This window comes from Nicotiana sylvestris, chromosome 4, assembly GCF_000393655.2.
Source record: "Nicotiana sylvestris chromosome 4, ASM39365v2, whole genome shotgun sequence".
Lineage (NCBI taxonomy): Eukaryota > Viridiplantae > Streptophyta > Magnoliopsida > Solanales > Solanaceae > Nicotiana > Nicotiana sylvestris.
The window spans coordinates 1,502,917-1,520,487 of record NC_091060.1 but is presented as its reverse complement, the minus strand read 5'-3'; the positions used below and the strand labels follow the sequence as shown (position 1 = coordinate 1,520,487).

Sequence of the window (17,571 nt, the reverse complement as noted above, 5' to 3'; positions counted from 1 at the left end):
ATACTAGTTCAAATTTCAAATTCCCTACTATGACTCATTTTTATTAAAATGCTGACTCATGAACTTTGATTAAACACTAACGTGACCACATATGAGAATTGAAACTCGAGAATTAAGGATGTTGGACGAAAATGGATTGCCTAAATTAACCTTACGAATTACATATCTCATATCTACTTTTAAATTTCTGATTTCGAACCCACGCACAACCACTCAAACTCAGAATTATAGATTAACTCACATCATCACTACTAAATATAAAGCTCCCATGATCAGAAGAAGTATCACACTACTTTAACAGTCTACAACCTAATTAATCACAGCTTGAAAATACCATTTATACAGATCTAGGAAAACCAGAAATTAACTAAACTAATAGAAACTATTCTGTTAGTCCAGCATGGAATTATTACAACGAATACTCAACTAAACTCATATGCATTTCTAAATATCTAACACACACTTAACGGTTCAAATGCACAAACTTATAATTAACAGTCCATCAGTACGGTTATTACAGTATAATGAAACCAGTAAATCAACAATAGGCCTCACTTCAACAACAATAAGTCTCCACTTCATTCATTTTCAACTGGATATTTACATACATCAAGTTTTAGGACATGTACCTGGTATGTAGAACAAAAAAATGGGGTAAGCAATCAGCAACAGCAAACAACAAAATACAGCAGCAGAAAGCCCAACACAATAGCTTCAACACCTCAATCCAGAAATCCCAACAACACGGAGAAAACCAGTAAAAATGGAGAAGAAAAATAGTCCGGAAATCTCTCTTTGTTTTCTATTTCTAGCTTTGAACTCTCTCTGGTGTTCTTCCACTCTCAATATTTCAGAAAATTTGGTTCTATCTTTTTTACTCTCTCCAAAATGAATTCTGTCCCTGTATATCCAGTGTATCCAAAGTGTATATCGAGTGTATACCGCTCTCTCCGTCCCCTTCTTTTTTCTTCTCAGCTCCCTTAAATGGGCATTCAATTAGTGCATTTTCCACTACCAACTTAACTTTTCATTTCTTTAATCCTCCACTCCATTATCCACTCAATTATCCACTAATTATTTAATCCATTAGTGCAATCCTAACCCTACTATCCACTAGAAACTTCTTAAGTAGGTAAACCCTTGAATTACTTGTATTAATCAGTTCTTATTGACACAATTAAACAAGAACTTAATACCAAACTTATTGAACTAATCCTACTTATTTTGACTGAGTGAGTAACGAGATACAATTTCATAGTCTTACAACAAGCTGATACCACAATTATACGAAACAAATCTATAAAACCAAATCTTAAAAAAACAACAGTGAACAGAAATAATTCATACCAAAGAACTGATCGAATTTCAAATGAAATTGACCAGAAAAAAAGAAAAAGAGACGAGGAAGACGAATATTAGAATAACACTGATGAAAATAAACAAAAACTAGGAAAAAACTCACTGGATAGGCTCGAACTTGGATTTGGCACTCTGAATCAGCCCAAAATAATACCAAACGTTTGTTCCTGATGCAGAACAAACGAGCGTTATTGTTTTGTGATGAAACAAGTTTGAATAAGCCTAGAAATCCAACCAAACGATCTTTCATGCACTGGTCGGAATTTTAAGGTTCTAAGGCTCGAACTTAGATTCAATATTCGAGGAGTTCTGGATACATTCGAGGGAAACTAATGATATATTGGGCCTAAAAGGGTTGTGGAGGTTGTGTGGTATTAATTTGGGAGGGATTGGAGTCGGCGCCGCCACCGGAGAAAGTTAGGGCGGCACTAGGGTTCATCCTTTTGAATCGATATTCGAAGGGATTCAGGCATGTTCGAAGGTAAAGGGTTACGGATCCGGAAAGAGGGGATCGATGGGGTTCTGGTTGTGTTAGGCGTTTATATACTGGGGGGGGTCGAATTTACGACGTTCGATCAAATGAGATCAACAACCAGGATGAAGGGGAGGGGCTAAACGTCACTGTTTGGTTAAGTGGGGGTTGGATCGGTTCTGGAAGCGGGTCGGGGTCGGGTTCTGGGCGAGGTTCTTGATCGTTCGATCACATTAAATCAAAGGTCCAGATTGAGACACCTGAAACGACGTAGTTTGGTTGAAGCTGGAGATGGACCGGGTTGGGAGAAGGTCTGGGCCGTTTTTTGGGTATTTGGGGGGGGGGTATTGGAGTGGGTTTTTATTTGGGCTGGGGATTCTTTTGGCCCAAATTTGATTTCCTCCTCTTTCATTAATTCTTTTTCTTTTCTTTCTTCTTTTTTCTTTTAAAAATTAAACTTAAAAATCCTAAATTATATTATAGAAGACCTAAATTAGCTTAAAATATTAATTAACTTTAAATAACACCTATCACAAATAATTAAACACTTAAATTAAAAGAAAATCACACAATTTGACCAAAATACAAAAATATGTTATTTTTTGTGAATTTTCAATTTTGTAAAACACCTAATTATTAATTAATTCTAAAAAACGTAAAAATCAAATCTTAAATGCAAATGCTATATATATATTTTTTATTTTTTTATTTTTTATGCATTAATAAAATTAAACATGCACATAAATACATGCAAACAATCAGGAAAATCACACAATAATTCCTAAAACGACACATAATTAAAGCCAAAACCTAATTTTGGGAATTCTTTTGGAGTAATTCGTATGAGGCAAAAATCACGTGCTCACAGTCCCATCTTACTACGTTGTGGTGGTGCTACTGGCACATATACAACACATCCGAAAATTCGTAGATGAGCAATATTTGGTTCATGACCAAAAACTAATTGTGACGGAGAATATTTATTATAATGTGTCGGTCTAATACGGATAAGTGATGCTGCATTCAAGATAGCATGGCCCCAAGCAGTAGTGGGTAATTTTGTTTTCATAAGTAGTGGTCTTGCTATCAATTGCAGGCGTTTAATAAATGACTCTGCAAGGCCATTTTGAGTATGAACATAAGCTACAGGATGTTCAACTTTTATCCCAACGGATAGACAATAATCATCAAAAGCTTGAGATGAGAATTCTCCAGCATTATCAAGGCGAATAGCCTTTATAGGATAATCTGGGAATTGTGCCCTTAATCGAATTATTTGGGCTAATAGCTTTGCAAACGCCAGGTTGCGAGATGATAGTAGGCACACATGAGACCATCTTGAAGATGCATCTATTAGGACCATAAAATATCTAAACAACCCACTTGGTGGGTGAATAGGTCCACATATATCCCCATGTATACGCTCTAAAAAGGCAGGGGATTCAATACCAACCTTCATTGGTGATGGTCTAGTGATCATTTTTCCTTGATAACAAGCATCACAAGAAAATTCGTCATTTGTAAGAATCTTCAAGTTCTTTAATGGATGCCCACTCGAATTTTCAGTAATTCGTCTCATCATTATTGATCCGGGATGGCCCAAACGGCCATGCCAAAGCACAAAAGTATTTGAATCCGTAAACTTCTGGTTTACGATAGAGTGTGCTTCAATTGTACTAATTTTTGAATAGTATAAGCCAGAAGATAAAGTTGGTAACTTTTCTACAATGCATTTCTGGCCAGAAATATTCTTTGTAATACAAAGATATTCCCTGTTCATTTCATCTATTGTCTCAACATGATACCCATTTCGGCGGATATCTATAAAACTCAACAAGTTTCTTCGGGACTTGGAGGAGAACAATGCATTGTCTATAATAAGTTTTGTTCCCTTAGACAGAAATATTATGGCTCTTCCGGAGCCTTCAATCAAACTTATATTACCAGAAATTGTTGAAACATTTGTTTTTTCCTTATGCAAATAAGAAAAGTATTTCTTATCGTTGAATATGGCATGAATTGTTCCATTATCAATAACACAAATATCTTCATGATTTGTCTTTGATCCAAACATAATTTGAGGGTTATCCATATTCTTCAAAATAACACAAATAAAATATATTATAGTAAACATCACTATCAAAACATAACTTTTATTTATGCACAATAATTACATAACCATACTATCTATTACAAACAACAAAAATTAAAATATTTACATTTCTACAGATTCACCACTGATTACATGACTTGTTTCTCCTTCCGGGAGTGCAAAGTAATCAGCTACATCCAAATGCATGAAGTCTAAATTATCTTCAGAAATAAAATTTGCTTCAGCATTTTTCTCTGTCTTCTTTAGGGAGGCTTGATAAAGCTCAACCAGGTGCTTTGGCATACGGCAGGTACGTGACCAGTGCCCTTTTCCTCCACATCTATAGCATGCATTTTCTGCATTTGGCGCTTGCACCGCTTCATGCTTTTGTTCCTTCCTTTTCCACTGCTGGTGGTGAGGAGGCTTCTTTGGTGCATTATTATTACCATGATTGGGGTTTCTTCCCCGACCACGGCCATGACCACGACTGGGGCCACGACCTCTTCCACGTTTAGCTTGGTGGAAGTTCGTCTCATTCACTTCAGGGAATGGACAAGAACCAATAGGTCGGCTTTCATGATTTTTCATTAATAGCCCATTATGTTGCTCTGCTATAAGAAGATGTGAGATAAGTTCAGAATACTTTTTAAATCCCATCTCTCGATATTGCTGCTGCAGGAGCATATTCGAGGCATGAAAAGTGGTGAAAGTTTTCTCCAACATATCATGATCAGTAATATTATCACCACATAATTTCAATTGGGAAATAATTCTGAACATAGCAGAATTATACTCACTGATAGATTTAAAATCTTGTAGCCTTAGATGAGTCCAATCATAACGTGCCTGTGGAAGAACGACCATCTTCAGGTGGTCATATCTATCTTTCAAATTATTCCACAGTATGACTGGATCTTTAATAGTGAGATATTCCATTTTCAGGCCCTCATCAAGGTGATGGCGTAGGAATATCATTGCTTTGGCACGGTCTTGGTTTGATGCCTGATTTTTATCCTTGATGGTGTCTGCCAGACCCATCGCATCAAGATGAATTTCAGCATCAAGCACCCAAGACATGTAGCTTTTGCCCGATATATCCAGGGCTACAAATTCAAGTTTAGAAAGATTTGACATTATTTAGGAAAAGAAAGTTCTTACCTCTAATACTTTCAAAGTATTTGCTCGAGATGTCAGAGTCTCGTGCTGATAACGTGTTATAAAATAAAGACTGTAAAGTAAAGACAAGTATAGAGAGAAACTGTTATATTATTCGAATTCAAACTGATGAACATAATGAACTGAAATCTCTTCTATTTATAGAAGAAAGGAAGCTACTGTGTAAGCTGCTACTACAAGTTGCTGTGTAAGCTGCTATTACAAGCTGATGTGTAAGCTGCTATGCAAGCTGCTGTGTAAGCTGCTACTGCAAGCTGCTGTGTAATCTGGTACTGCAAGCTGCTGTGTAAGCTGGTACTGCAAGCTGCTGTGTAAGCTGGTACTGCAAGCTGCTGTGTAAGCTGCTACTATACCAGATATGGATAATCTTCTACTGAGATCAATGTTTATCCATAATGGAGTACTGAATAGATAAGCTTATTATACCTGGTATGGATAATCTTCTACTTAGGGTAATGTTTATCCATAACCGGGTACCGAAGTGATAAGCTTCTTCGGGAAGCTTATTTCCAATAGAGTACTAAATGGATAAACATATTTACGGTGGAGTCCCATATGGATAAGCTTCTTCAGGAAGATTATTTACAACAGAGTACTAAATGAACATCCATAATATAATATATTTATAACATAATTTTTTTAATAATTTATATTATTTCTTAAATAGGATCCTAAAAACGGCCTCCAATCCACCAACAATTTCAAACTCCAACCTAAACACCCTTACCCCGCTCTCTCTCTCCCTCTCTCTCTCTACAAAAACCCATAAAACTATTCTTAGCATTTATCCAAAAAAATAAAAAAACCATAAATCCCCAAATTCGCGATTTTATTCACACCTCAAAACCCTTCATCACCATCGGATTATGTCGTCGGCAGCCGCCGCGGCAGATTTTCATTCTCCGATCAGTTCCTCCGTCCAATCATCTAACCCTAACTTTGATCCTAATAGCTCTAAGTTCGATGCAGGCTTTGATTGCAAACCGGGTTCGGGTCGATCAAGGCGAAAGCCGAGACTTGTGAAGATGAGGAAACAATCGGGTCCTCAAAATGTGGACCCGAATGATTTGAAGTTTAATCGGGTTAAGCCGGTAAACAATGTGAGTTTTGTATTTGGTGCTACTAGTAAGAGTGATTCTACTTTGAATACGAATTTGGATAATTTTAGTGCTGTTTTTAGTGCTAATAATAGTGGTTTTGCTTCGAACTCGGGAGCAGAAATTGGCAATGAGGGTTTTGCGTTTGGTGCTGGTAAGAATTATTATTCGAATTTGGAGAATTTGGGTTTTGTTTTTGGAGCTAATAATAATATGAGTAGCTTGAAATTTAACTCTAGGAGCAAGAACGTGGATCAAATAAATAAGAATAACTCGGGGTCTAATTCGAATGTGTTGAATGAGGCACCTGCTTGTTGTGAGAGCGATAGTAATATAAAGTCAAGTTTGGAATTTGGGCAGAGGAAGTCTAGTGGCGATGTAGGGAAACCACAAGTTGATCAGGTCAAGGTCAAGAAACTTGATAATGTAAGTTCTAGTTTTGTTGTTAATGAATTTGAGTCAGCTACTGATTCAAAGCTCGAGCAAAGCGAGTCTCATAAAAGTGAGCAATCAGGTAGTTTCCACTTTGAGAAATTTGCTAATGGAAGTACATTGCAATCGGATAAATTGAAAGCTAACTTCGTGTTTGGTGCTATTAGACCTAACTTTGACTTAGGGAAGGGAGTGAGTAATAAAGATGGAGCAGAATCTCAGGGTCCAAAATTGACTGGCATGTTTGCTTTTGGCAACGGCATCGAAGGAAAAAACAAAGTGAATGAAAATGGAAAGCTTGCTGAAGATGTGGAGGATTTTAATAGTGAGAAGACCCAAAATCACAATGGTTTTTGGAGTGCTCAAAAAAGTAACTTGGGTGCTGATGGGAAGCTCAAGTTTGCTTCAAGTAGTAGGAACATTGTGGAAACTGATTTACCAAAAAGCCCCATTTTTAAACTCTCTGATGAGATGAATTCATTGAACATTGGCCATTCAGCACATGTTAATGTTGCTAAGAAGACCAATAACATGAATGAAAAGTCACGTGTCGACATCCAGAATGTATTTGTGTTCGGACTTAACCAAAAAACATCAAATGTTTCAACTGAAAGCACCGCGCGTAATCCTTGTGATCAGCCCAAGGATGTGAATTTGAAAGATCATGGTAGTAGCTGTGGTGTTGATAAAGCTGATACAACTGATGGCGAACCAAATGCTAAGAAAGCTTGTGCGCCCGAAATTGGTGAAAGTTTTGCTAGTTCATTAAAGGGAAACAAGGACAAAAGGATGCCTGGAGAAACGGTGCATACAAATGCTAAATTTGGTCTTTCCAGTGAGCAAATAAATTCATTTTGCTTCTCAGCAGGAACCTCTGGGAAGGAAAATCAGCCAATAAATTTTAACACTATAACCGGTACCTTGAATGAATTACTGCAGAATAGTCTATATAGTGACATGGAGAGGGATAAGATCCCCTTTCCATTATTTACACCAGAGGTTTTTGGTTCCCAGCACAAAGTTGACGCCGCGGAAGCACCTCCTGGCCATCAAGATGAGAAAAAGGAAGAGTTCAGCTTTCGAAGCACACCATTTATACCTGGGACGCCCGTTTCTGATTTTAGTGCATCTAATTCTAATATATCGTTTTCTTTTACTGCTAATTTATTTTCCGGAGTAAATGATAAGTTGGGTTGTGGAACAAGTAGCAGATTGAGGAACAAAAAAGTGAAAAAGAAGTCATTGAGGCAAAGAACCTTGGCACAGCAGTTGGCTGGGCAGACTGATTCGTCTAATGAAGGCAGTTCTACGCACAATAATGAGTCTCCTGGATGTTGTTCACCTATGGATTTTTCACCATATCAGGATACAAATTCTTCAACATCTGCTGCTTATTCTACTGGGGCTACTGAAACAAAGGAGGATGTGGTTGCTCCCAAAGAAGCACCTGTTTTCAATGAGTCTCAGAAGAAATGTGGAGAAGGAAATGAGAAATTTTCTGGGTCTGATTCTGGAAAAGACTCTGATACTCGGAGAGATTCTAATTCCTATACTTCACCCTTGGCACAAGATGGGTTATCATCCATAAGGCGCCAATATAGGAAGAAATACAAGTTGAAAGTTAATAGTGGTTCAAACAACTTAAATCACAGGAAAGTCGAGTTTTCGTCTGATGCAGTTCAACATTCTTCCTCTGGTCGCAATTGTTCAGTAGACATCCAAAGCGGAGTTAAATCTCATGTGCGGAGTAAAGGGATTCATGTGTCCAAAGCTGATGAAGATCATGGGAAGCTGGGCCTCACTGATCGTGAATCTTGTGAACAGTGGCGGATCAGGTGCTAATATCTCAGAGGCTCTCAATTGTGAATTGCTATGCCTTGACAAGATTTTTTGCTTTTCACTTTTGCTGCAGTAACTTCATCCTTCTGGTTGTTTCCTGGCTTTTTCTCGAAGTATCAGATTCTGGCATTAAACAATATGAAATTGTCCTTCATACTTACAAAGATTTTATCTGTGACAGGGGAAACCAAGCCTATAAGGCTGGAAATCTTTTGCAAGCTGAGGATTTCTACACTAAGGGTATCAAATCAGTCTCTGCTACAGAAATTCCAGCCTCTTGCCTGGAGCCTCTTGTGTTATGCTACAGCAACCGAGCTGCCACGCGAATGTCACTTAGAAGGATGAGGGAAGCCATCAGTGATTGTTCATCTGCAGCTGCTTTAGATTCTAACTTTCTTAAAGTAAAACTAAGAGCAGCAAAGTAAGGGCTCTACATCTCGCAACTGATGTCTCTTAGTTCTTGATAACTTAAGTATTTGAAGAATCCTCGCTATCTAATACTGATAGAAACGTCTTGTAATATGGTCATAGTCTTCTAGCTAGACAATTTTACTGTGCGATGACAACAAGTTTGACCACTCTAATTATCTATTGAATCTCTGTATGCTAATTTTATGATAAATTATTTTTTGAGTGAAATTATGTGAGATAGCTGGAATTTTGGTATATGCAGAAAATCGGGAATATGCTCTTTAGTGAGTCCTTGATCAGACATCATTTTCCCTTTGAGAATATTGAATAGTTCTCTTGTATTTGAACTAAAACTGGATGTGTTCTTCCAGATGGGGCAAAGAGATAAGTGGTGAAGAGGTCCAACTATATACGATGTCTCATAATTCTTGATTTTAAGTTTAAGTATTTGAAGTGAATGCTGCATGTTCTTTTATAAGACTGTTATCTTTTCTTTCTTGTTGAGTGAATTATTTATTCAGGAACTTATATATCTTGACTATCTCTGGATGCCAGTTGTTATCTGGTTCTTGGTGAGGTTGAAGAAGCAATTCAATATTACAACAATTGCTTGGAATCAAGAATTAATTTGTGCCTGGATAGGAGAATTACAATTGATGCAGCAGATGGCTTGCAAAAGGCACAGGTGACCAATTTTTGCTTTTCCCATGGAGTTGATGCTCTAACCATTCCAAATCCTTAATTATTTCTTTGTATGCGAACTCTTCTGAGTTTTAGTAATTCAAAGTAATGTGAACCAGTACTTCTCTATGTGGCCTGAACTTGGCATGACTTGTTGTCATATGCAACTCTACTCTTTCACGTATGAAACACTTCTTAATCAACATGCTAGTCAAACTAGGTTAATCAAATTTGAGCGCAGAATGTCTGCAGTATTGCCAATTAATTGATTTAAAATAGTAAGAATACTCGAGGTGCGCGATTATCAAGAAAAAGGAAAAAAAAATAATAGTAAGATCTCTGCTTAGGACCTTTGTCCAAAATGCTTGTGGTTCAGTAAGAGATGCTAAAATAATAAGATCGGTAGCTGCTGTTAATGAGTTCTATTGGGGTTGTGAAGCATGTGCTGGTTCATAGATGTAGTTTCAGACATTCAACATTGTTGACAAGGAACTTGGTTTCCATCCTTTGTTTGTAAGATTTCTCTAAGCAGAGGCAGAGCCATGATTTGAAGGTTATGGGTTCGGGGTTCTAATATTTTTAAGTTACTGAGTTCCAAATAATAATTAGTACATGTTTAATGAATTTCATAAGATAAATACAAAGTGTGGACCGATGCTACTGGATTCGGCCGAACTAATGGCTAGCTCCGCCCCTGTCTCTAAGCTAAGCTACACCGATCATTCTATACAAATTTCTGCACAGTATTGTATTTATTGGCACAAAGTCTGCTAGTGTCACCAGCATTAGCTAGTTGATTAATTTTTTTGATAAGGTCTAGTTGATTAATAAAGCTCTGCCATTAAAATTAGCCAAGACACTAATAATATTCTTTTTTGAGGTGCCCTTCTGAGTGAAGGTAGTAAAGAGATTTTTGATGAGTACATGGCCCTGATTTCATGACACTGAAAGAAATAGTACAGTGTGACCACACAGTCATCCGATTTTGATGAACTTTACTAGTTTTTGCTAAATACTTTTGAGCATATTTGTTGGGCAAAATTATCAAGAGGGAAATGCGGAAGTCATGAAGAAATGTTAGGAATAGCTTCTTCTTTTTCTGTTAATCCTCTTTAGGTAAATCTGCTAAATGAAAATTGGCCCTACTTTATAATAACTTCTGGTTCCTTTGGAATTTTCCTACTTTATTTTTTGTTTTATATTTGTGTGAATCAACTGTCCTACTTCTGGTTCTACCGTTTCCATGCGTGAAATCAGAGCATATCTTAGATGGTATCCTGGTTTATAAGCTGCATTGGATTTTGATATAACGATATGATTTGGTGACTGTCATAGTTACCGTATCAGGATATAACATGTATTGAGATGGCTGGGGGGATCGGATAGAAAAGATGCATAATCAATTTAAAATACAGAAAATAAATCTGTGATAGTACAGAACAAAAACACCTCAAAGAATAATGAAAATATATTTAAAGCCTTTGACATAGATTTATTATCCATCTCCAAGATCAATATCAAAATCATTACCATGAACCAACCTGGATTTGATGCTACCCCTGTAAGTTCAGGATCGATGAACCTTGTATGTCGTACGAGAATCCTAAGATACATATTGGAACTGTAAGATACGGCTCTCTCTCACACACTGAATAAACAGTGGCATAACATATGTATTGTCAGGGCCTTGGGTTGAGTTGCATGGTTAGGATATGTATTTTATATTGTTCAATTTGACAACTTCTTCTTCTCCTCGAGGAAGGAAAAGTAAAGAACAATTTGCAAAGCTGATAACCCTGGATTGGGTTCTGAGCTCCTCCGTGATAAAAGTGGCACAGTGCACGAACGAGAAAGGAATGTGCTAAATGGGATTACTGCAATTTATTTGCTTCTTACTTTCTTTCTTTACAATCTTATTTTTGTGAACTTCTGGTTTGGTTATTTATTGGTGGCAGAAAGTATCTGAACATATGCATCGGTGTGCTGAACTTTTGCAACAAAGAACTTCAGATGCAGCAAAAAATGCACTTGGAACTATCGATGAGGCCTTGTCTATCAGCTGCTATTCAGAAAAATTACTTGAAATGAAAGGAGAGGCTCTTTGCATGGTTTGTGCTATTATAAATTTCGAATATCTTTTCTTTTTTAACTAGGTAACTTTTGAATCGTTCAAACTTATAGCTACTTGGTTCTGAATTATGTGTATCATTACTTTAATATTCTACAGCTGCAGATGTATAATGAAGTGATTGAGCTGTGCGAGAATACTCTTGATATTGCTGAAAAGAATTTTACCTCTGACTTCGCAAACTTGAATGATTTCAATTGCAAAAGCTCCTCTATGAAGCTTTGGAGATGGCGCCTCATGTCCAGGTCGTACTTCCATCTTGGAAAGTTTGAGGTGGCTCTTAACTTAATTGAGAAACAAGAGGAAGTGGTTTCTGTTGGGAAAAGGTAAATTCGAACTTCTAGAAGCACTTTCAACTCTCTTCCTCTTCTTGATTTCAGGGATGATATTGAGAATTTTGCTCTTCTCTGTAGATCTGGAAACATGACCCAGGAATCATCATCTGCTCTAGCAGCCACTATCCGTGAACTTTTGTGTTGCAAGGTATGCCACCTGTTATTTAGGTATCTCTCTGGTAATGGGTTGACCAAAATTACTGATCATTATTTCTTCGTCGGTGTATTTTTAGAATTTAACTGGTTCTTGCTAGTGGTTCTTACAGTTTGATTCTGTGTGTCAACTACTTGCTTTTCTGAAGAAGTTTATTGTTTTCCTCTCCATATACAGAAAGCAGGAAATGAGGCATTTAAGTCTGGAAAGTATACGGAAGCAATAGACCATTATAGTGCTGCTATATCCAGCGGCATTGAGTCGCGTCCTTTTACAGCTATCTGTTTCTGCAATAGAGCTGCTGCTCACCAAGCTCTTGGTCAGATTGTTGATGCCATTGCAGATTGCAGTGTTGCCATTGCCCTTGATAAGAACTACTCAAAGGTTTGTTTGCGCAAAGGTGTTACCACTATTTAAACACTAATCAACAATAAGGATGATTTATTGTGTCTCCACTATTTAAACACTGATCAACATTAACAACACAAGATTTTTCCGAAATTTTAGTGTTTTTTCAGCTTAAGTTAACATGCCCCTGTCCCTTTGTGGAGAATAACTTGAAAGGTAAAAATGGTAGTAGTACTTGCCAAAGTTGCGGTATCAGTTTAGATTGCAAGTCCTCTCAGTTGTAGTTATCATGGATGCTCTACTCTTGATTCAGACACAAATTTAGTGTTGATATTTTATAGGAGGGCTGCTGCTCGAGACTCTAACATAGTTATGCTGTCCATACTGCCACAGTTATATTAGTTATTTGTGTCCGAAATTGGAGTTCTACCTAATCTGATTGGTTTCTGAATTTGGCAGGCAGTTTCAAGGAGGGCTACCTTACATGAAATGATTAGAGACTATGAGCATGCTGTAAATGATCTTGAGAGGCTCATATCCCTTCAGGAGACTCAATCACAAGAAAGGACTCGCCAGTCTGAGGCGCTAGATAAGTCAAATGGAAGCAGTGCTAAAGAAGCAAAGCGAACTCGTCGACAACTTTTGTCAATTCAGGAGAAGGCTAAAAGAGGGACGCCATTAGATCTTTATCTTATCTTGTAAGTTCAAATCTCCTAATTACTGTTGAATATCTTCATAAAAGTGCCGAGGCTTGCCATTCTTTACTTGGTTATTTAATATTCATCATTTCCAAGTCGAATGTCCTTGTTTCTTCAGTCCTTGTATTACGTAACACTTCCAAATGAAAGATTTCTTTTCATTGTACTAGAATCATGTATTATCCCCTGTTTCTTATACTTGAAATCTTTTAACGTAGTTCCTTTACTGTTCTTATTTCACCTTTTGAGGTCAAATTTTAGTCAAAATTTTAAGTGTAATCTTGCATTATTCATTACTCTGTCCGCCCCAAAATATGTCTCCACTATATTTCGAATCAAATCCCACAGAGTGGTGTCTGGAAGTAGGAAACATTGTGATAAACATTGACGGGATGATCCTAAAGATGCTATTTCATGAAGGAGCAGGCCTTTGTGACATAGAGAAAATAGATACTACCATCTTTGTATATAGTCTGTGAGAATGCTTGTTCTGCTTTATGTGGTTGGTACAGTACTTTTCTGATATAAAGCGTGCATTAACTTCTTGCATTTGATGTTGTATACTTCACATTTTATGAATAAGTTCCCTCTGTTAAAAACTATTACAAGTTGAGAAACCTAGTTCTACATTGACATCTACCAGATTCAAATAGTCAGTGTTCTGACTTGAAGATCTTGCATCTGCTAGATGATACTCCGCTGTTGTAGTTAGCTATATCTATTCTATACCTCTTGTAACCTTTGATCCTTGAACATCTGCGAAATATTCTCTGCATTTTAGATGTTAGTGATCTTGAATTCTCTCTGGCAGGGGAATCAAGTCATCTGATACGGAATCTGACATCAAGAAGGCATATAGGAAAGCAGCCCTCAGACATCATCCTGACAAGGTCCAAGTCTTAAGCTTTTCGAAGTTTTAGAGGTTAAGTTAATAGTTGCTAGTGTACTCATTTTATATTGTTTATGTAGGCGGGTCAAATTTTGGCAAGGAGCGATGTTGTGGATGATGGAGGGTTGTGGAAAGAGATCTCTGAGACTGTTCGCACGGATGCTGATAGGCTATTCAAATTGATTGGAGAGGCATATGCTGTTCTCTCAGATTCCGACAAGGTACAGTAACACATTAAATTTTCGTTTGTTATGCTCAACAATGATCATATGCTTCTCTGGTGCTCTGTGAGTGTAATAGTTTTCTAAAACTATATCTCATTGAGGCAAATCTGATACCTACATCCGCACCCTCATCGGATACTGCACCTTACTCCATGTAATGTCGTTTTGAAAAGAAATTCCTAGAATAGTACAGTATGATTTTGTTACTTACTAAATAAAACAGTAGTATGATTTTATTAAGTATGTCATTTGTTGCAGAACCAACTAGGAAAAGACCTAATATAGCTCATATTCGTCAATCAGAAGAAATATCGTACAACTGTTTGGTTCAATTTAGAGATGATTGGTTGTGAAGTATTCTGGACATCATTCTTGGGAAAACTCTATCTCATTAATATATAATTCCCGTTCCCTTCATTTCCAATGTAGTGTCATTCTTTTATGTGCAAGATTCCATTTTGGTCATTGTGACTTCTCTGATACTCCCTCCTCTCTTTTGTATGACCTACTCTTGTACAGTTCAGGAGCTGGAAAAAAAGAACATTTGAATGAATTATACTATGATGAGAATGTTTGAATAATATTTTAATGAATTTGGTAAATATATCTTAAAGTAATGGTTGAAAATGTGGAAAAGGAATAAAAATGTCACTTTAGCAGTATTATATAATAAACCTTTTTTTTTTTTGTCTTTGCCATGTAAGGAAGGATATCATATTTTTGGGACAAACGAAAAGGGAAAGTAGGTCAGATAAATTGGGAGAAAGGAGTATTTTTTTTGCTATGTGAGTAAGTTGGTAAATTTTATATTATTTCCATGTTGCAGCGTTCAAAGCATGATTTAGAAGAGGAAATGAGGGATGTTCAAAGGGACAGTACGAGAAACAGTGATTCTTACTCTTCTCCATTTGAGAGGACCAACTGGTCTAGGAGACAGTCTAACTTTTACAGTTCTCCATTTGGAAGAAGCAGTAGCAAGCGCTACGGACAGGAGTACTGGAGAAGCTATGGAGAATCACATCCACGATGGTAAAAGACATGTATGCTTATGGTGCTTCTACATATCTCTAGAACTAGAGATGGTGCCTGCAGCCCTGTACAAAGATGAAGCTTTGTTAGTTCATCTCCTGGTTGTCCAGTGGAGCTGTCGGAGGATAATTGGCAATAAGAGCTGTATATTTATGAATTTACTTGCAATCAAGACATGTCATTGAAGAAGTTGCACAGCTGTGGTTTCTGTTGAAAACGTGTATTCGCACATGCAATGTTGCAAGGCACATTGCAGGATGTTCACCGACTCTGGTCGAGGAAGATGGAAATGCTTATTTCCTTGAGCCCGTAATTTCATATCACGGAAACACTCGAGTTTGAGTAGATTCGTTCTGATAGAGATCTACAGGTGTCTGTGACACGATGTATTAGTAATCCCTCAAATGGCAATTCAACCGTCATTTCAACTGGTTGATATTGAGAATAAAGTTCAGACCAACTTTCTAGAGCTGCTGCAAACTGCTCAGCCATGAGAGAATTTAGCGTAAGTTTCAGTTGCATGCATGCAGCAATTATCTCAGATGTATATTTTTTTGTAATTATGCTGCTCATTCTGGTCAATGATTATTTTGGAAAATTGAATGGTAGCCTTCTTTTTGTTTTAATCTTTTGGTTACCTAAGGTCTTAATGTTATGTTTTAGGAGTTACTGCTGTCTGATTCTAATCCCTTATGGGACAAATTTTGGATTGTTCGTGTTACGAAATATTAAGTGCGCATGGTAGTTCAGGCAGGAGACAAGAGGGGTTGCTCTGATGTGAGTTCGAGTCTCCCAAGAGCAAGGTGGGAAGTTCTTGGAGAGAAGGATGCCGGGGGTCTATTTGGAAACAACCTCTCTATCCCAGGGTAGGGGTAAGGTCTGCGTACACACTACCCTCCTCAGACCCCACTAAGTGGGATTATACTGGGTGGTTGTTGTTGTTGTTGGTAGTTCAGGCAGGACATGGTGTGTTGCAGATTTTCGAGGACTTAGCTCTTGATATGGAGGTGTGGAGGTCGAGCATTAGAGTTGTATGTTAGTAGGTAGTTGAGTCCGGGGTGAGGCTAGTTTGATAAGGTTGGTCTTGGACTGCTTGTGGTTAATGTTGTGGTCGCACTATCCTTGTGTTTTTCATAGCATCAGGCCTTATTTCTAGTTTTGCTTATGATGCTGTCATTATTTCTTTGGTTTCTGTTTGATGGTACTGATATATTGTCCCTTCTCTTCTATTCTCGTTTTATCCGTTTTTATAAGAAGGTATAAGATATATTGCCCCTTATCTCGTTTTTATACCACCCTTAATGTAAGGATTATTGAGTACACATGCATTAGTGAATTTCTACATGTATTCAAGAAATTGACAATCATTATATATATAAGGGATTACCATCAGAGGATAAGCCTTTTATTTATTTTATAAGTCATTCTCTATCAAAGAATTATAAATAAAGAGTTAAATTTCTAAATCGAAAATTTATTTATATGTAAATAACAAGGAAGTCCAAAATGAAAATCGAGAGCCAGAAAAAACTGGAGCGAATGGAAGAAATGCGACTTGTAAATCGCAACGATTAAAAGCGACTTATATCTATCACAATGGTAAATGCAACTAGGGTGGCAAACTGGCGGATTGGACCGGATATGAGACGGGTCAAAATCGGTAATGCATGAACGGATAAATTATCCGACTCAACAATATTTTATACGGATAAAAAATGGGTTAACCGGCTGACTTATTGAATATGATCACTTTTGAGAGAATTTCTAGTCTCCCAAACTTGAGGAACCTAATTTTAGGCTTTACAAATGTAAAAGTTAAATCAATTAGTTATCCATTGGTTATCCATTTTCTAAACGGATAATATGGTTCTTATTCATATTCAACCCATTTTTAAAAAGCTAATTATCTAATATATTTTTTAATAGATAATATGGGTGGATAACTATTTTTTTGTATCCATTTTATCACCACTAAATGCAACTATGCATACCATTATAGATCGCAGTTGGATAGTGAGACTTACACCGCATCAAATAAAACGTAATCGCTGAATGCGACTTATAAATCGCATCTGGACACAAACTTGTAAAGAGAGACAAATGCGATTCATAAATTGCAATTTATAAATGCAATATATACATCGCGTTGGTTAATTGCGATTTAAAAATCGCAATTGAAAACTGTGACACCCTCTGGCAATTGCCTT

General features: G+C 37.1%; 1 protein-coding gene across 1 annotated transcript; it reads left to right on the top strand.

Moving 5' to 3' along the window:
• Nucleotides 1–5,798: 5,798 nt before the first annotated feature.
• LOC104224078 (uncharacterized) lies at nucleotides 5,799–15,990 on the top strand. Its single transcript, XM_009775642.2, has 11 exons — nucleotides 5,799–8,463; nucleotides 8,649–8,888; nucleotides 9,434–9,563; nucleotides 11,515–11,667; nucleotides 11,787–12,013; nucleotides 12,101–12,170; nucleotides 12,354–12,560; nucleotides 12,984–13,222; nucleotides 14,034–14,112; nucleotides 14,192–14,332; nucleotides 15,162–15,990. The coding sequence occupies exons 1-11, from the start codon at nucleotides 5,966–5,968 to the stop codon at nucleotides 15,366–15,368; spliced, it is 4,191 nt and encodes a 1,396-aa protein (XP_009773944.1). The 5' UTR covers nucleotides 5,799–5,965; the 3' UTR covers nucleotides 15,369–15,990.
• Nucleotides 15,991–17,571: the final 1,581 nt, after the last annotated feature.

Coding starts and splice junctions, on each gene's coding strand:
- LOC104224078 (XM_009775642.2), top strand. CDS start 5,966: ATGTCGTCGGCAGCCGCCGCGGCAGATTTTCATTCTCCGATCAGTTCC. Junction 8,464..8,648: donor TGTGAACAGTGGCGGATCAG/GTGCTAATATCT, acceptor TATCTGTGACAG/GGGAAACCAAGCCTATAAGG. Junction 8,889..9,433: donor GTAAAACTAAGAGCAGCAAA/GTAAGGGCTCTA, acceptor TCTGGATGCCAG/TTGTTATCTGGTTCTTGGTG.